Genomic DNA, 3,657 nt, shown 5'->3' with positions numbered 1-3,657 from the left:
CACCTGGAACCCAAGTCAAATCTGCAGGTTGCAGCTATTCAGAGTTGTAATAGGAAGGCACGCCGTGTGTGTGTGTGTGTGTGTGTGTGTGTGTGTGTGTGTGTGTGTGCGTGTTTGCGTGTGTGTGTACATAAAAACAAATTTGATAAATTAGAATTGAATGAATTATATGGTGACACGTGCATTTCTTTCTTGTCATGACATTTATGTGTGTGTGTGTGTGTGTGTGTGTGTGTGTGTGTGTGTGTGTGTGTGTGTGTGTGTGTGTATGTGTATGTGTATGTGTGTGTGTTTAAGAATGTCTTCAGGAGTAGTTGTAAACTGCAGCACCCCTTTCGCGGCTCTCCCTGTTGAGCTTCTTGAGCTTCATGCGTCTGTTTTGGAACCAGATCTTGACCTGTCTGTCGGTCAGGTTGATACTCCGGCTGATCTCCAGGCGGCGCTCCCGAGACAGATACATGTTGAACAAGAACTCCTTCTCCAGCTCCAGCGTCTGGTGCTTTGTGTAGGGACAGCGCTTCTTCCTTCCACTCTTGGCTTTTAACCAGCTTCCCGTTGTCTTTTCCGCGGATAAATCATCTACCGGAGGAAGAGAAATACAACAATGAGCAACCGTGAGCAAATCCGGATAGTAATTGTGCAGAGATCAAATGTAGCTTCACAACCTCCATCACTACTATGGATGCTATAGACTGTACACGCCCATGTGTCAAATGCATATTCAATACTGCGCATCTGCATTAAAATGAATAGTTCAGAAGATAGCTTTACCTGGGTGGACTCTTCGTGGCTCTCTCTTGAACAAAATGAACAGCGCCAAACATTTTGCTACAACTCCTACTGGTGGCAAATTGCTTTTGTAATGTACAGCTATAACTAGATCCAATCAAACTAGCGTGTGCAAGCACTTCTTTTGTCTATGTTGGGCCTCAGACTCCCATAAAATTTTATTACATTTGCACACAGGAGCCAAATGATTTTTTTGGAGCTTCATCCCAAAACAGAAGAAGTCTCTGTAGCGTAATACCAGATTTAAAATAATAATAGAAAGACAAAGAAAGCAGGCATGTCGGCAGTAGGAAGGGAAATCACAGTGCTGCACATTCAGTTAATTCCTTGATTAGGTTGTGGACTCCAGGGAATAACACACAACAGGCACAACACACCCACACCCACACACTTACAGTAATAATTACCCTAATGTGAACGTTCAGCGTGTGGCCCACATTTAATCATTACCAAAACATTTAATTCAGTAATATGGGATTAACAGGACAGACACACACACATACATACACATACATACACACACACACACACACACACACACACACACACACACACACACACACACACACACACACACACACACACACACACACACACACACACACACACACACACACACACACACACACACACACACACACACTTAACACATATCTGTCCAACAGCTATTATAGACACACAGAAATAAATAAATAAATACATTTCCTTCAATTAAATTAAAATAAAATAAAATGAGCATATTGGTCGTCATGTATAATAACATTAGTTAATTTCGAAAATAGCACAACGGTACAAACTAACACCAATTCTATTTATTATTATTGGACCGATAGTATAATAACAATAATAATATCCATAACAATAATAATAATAATAATAATAATAATAATAGTTTAAAATAGTAGCTATAATCCGTTCGCCAAAGTCAAATGTATTAAAATAGTTATAACCGTGGTTTTGTAAAACGGAAAAAAGACATTTCAGTTCATCTTCGTCAAGCATCTTCACTACTAGCAAAAAAAACTAAACATCTGCGCAAACGTGGATCTTCACTTTAAATAATTATGTTGTAAAATTGTAAAGTTGAATAATCATGTCGTCGACGCAGAAAAGTGTAAATGTATTTACGATCAATCTTCCCACAGAAATAACACTGATAAATGTTCCCTAAGGTGTTTTGTAGTGAGCCAGGGCAATATGACAAAAGCTTTTCAACTGTAGAATTTTATCTTGGCTTAATACCAGAATATTGGGGGGTGTAAAACGGTGCTGTTAAAAATGGTCACGTCTCACAATGTAAATGACCCATGTAAGAGAGAGAAAGTGAGAGAGAGGCGTGTGTGTGTATTCGTGTGCGTGTTTGTGTGTGTGTCAGCGTGTTTATTTCAATGATAACTGCCCATCTCACGTTCTCACATTAATGGAAAGGTGTTAAATGCCACGGGCACCATAACCCCCGCTAGGCGAGGCTGTCAAATGCCCATACAGCCCATATGACTGCTATCAAACACACAGGTCTGCATTATTGGGGCCACCACACACCTTCACATGCACGCACAGCACAGAGAGATGGGACGCATGTGAGGAATAATTTAATACAACTGTCTACAAATGATCTGTGTGTATGTTTTATATGTAGGAATGTGTATAGGCTAATGTAGCTATGTGTGCATGTGTGTGTGTGTGTATCAGGGAGGAAGGGGGAGGAGGAGGGAAGAGGTGGGGGTGGAGGGGTGTATAGTAGTAGTAGTAGTCTACCTTTTAATTCCCCGTCCGAGATATCTGAACAGCTGTCAGTCTTGGCCTTTTCTTCCTTCCTGCTCTGACTCTCATCTGCCTTTAAAACCTCCCTCGCTGTCTGCTGTGTCGATTTGCTGCAACTTATTGTCGATTCTGCTGCTGATTCAACAGATGTCGCCAAGTGGGTCAGAGAGAAGCCGGAGGGGAACTGTTGGTCGTCTTGCTGCGGCCTCTCTCCGTTGTACACCTGGAAACAGCCGCTGGACGAGGCGGCAGTTTGCTCAGGCCGGCAGCTATTGTCCCCGAGCCGGATGTAAGTGGCCGACTCTGTTGTCTGTTTTCCCTTATTGCTGTCATCCTGATAGAGGCAACAAAACGCCTCCTCTTTGACGTTGCCCGCTGGAAACGAGCAGGGTTGTAAACACTGGGCAACAGGTTGTTCGTCTCTACTGGTTTTGGAGCCTGGGGTCCATGTGGCCAGCTGTGTTGACAGGTAGGGCGCATCCTGGAAGCCGCTGGGCGGCTCACCGCCCGGAGGAACCTCGTCTCTTTTGGAGAGTGAAGATGGTCCAACCTTCCCAATGTTTCTCATCACTGAATATCCGTACTCTGCAGCTGTGTGGATGTACATTCCGGGGTTGCTGGAATAACCCTCACCCCTGAAGGAAGATGATCCTCCCATTAAAGAATCCATCAGGAAGTTACCCGGCACTATGTTATTCGGACATGACATTTTTTGCTTTTGGCACTACAGTTGCTAGTCTGAACTACGGGATTTCTCCTGGAGAATAAGGACAGTAGGATGCTGACATCTTTTGGAGGGGGGTGCAAAAATATCAGTAACATAATTATGGATGCTGGGAGACATGTCATGTGATTTTCAGACCAATAGCGGCGTGGAAGTGGCCTTGATGCTCCAGACTGGTGTGACGTCAGCGCGGTCAAGTTGGAAAACCTGAAGGGTTTTTGGTGGAGCAAGAGCGCCACCTAGCGACCATCTACTGGTCAGGACAGCAGGCCCACTTCAGGAGGAACAAAGGACGGCTGCTGCTGCAGGGATTTTAAGGCACTTTCTACGTGGCTTTGGAGAATTCAATTTATTTTTAAGTTCAAAACTTCAGATGTTTT

The 3,657-nt window shown here is 43.6% G+C and overlaps 1 protein-coding gene across 1 annotated transcript; it reads right to left on the bottom strand.

The window, feature by feature from the left end:
- Positions 1-304: 304 nt before the first annotated feature.
- hoxc10a (homeobox C10a) lies at positions 305-3,327 on the bottom strand. The gene is made up of 2 exons (XM_053317508.1): positions 2,578-3,327; positions 305-579 (listed from the first exon to the last, which is right to left on the bottom strand). Exons 1-2 carry the CDS (start codon positions 3,260-3,262, stop codon positions 305-307), a joined length of 960 nt encoding a protein of 319 aa, XP_053173483.1. The 5' UTR covers positions 3,263-3,327.
- Between the last annotated feature and the right edge of the window lie 330 nt (positions 3,328-3,657).

Source organism: Scomber japonicus, chromosome 4 (genome assembly GCF_027409825.1).
Source record: "Scomber japonicus isolate fScoJap1 chromosome 4, fScoJap1.pri, whole genome shotgun sequence".
Lineage (NCBI taxonomy): Eukaryota > Metazoa > Chordata > Actinopteri > Scombriformes > Scombridae > Scomber > Scomber japonicus.
The sequence above is the reverse complement of the archived record's forward strand: the minus strand, read 5'-3'. Positions and strand labels throughout refer to the sequence as shown.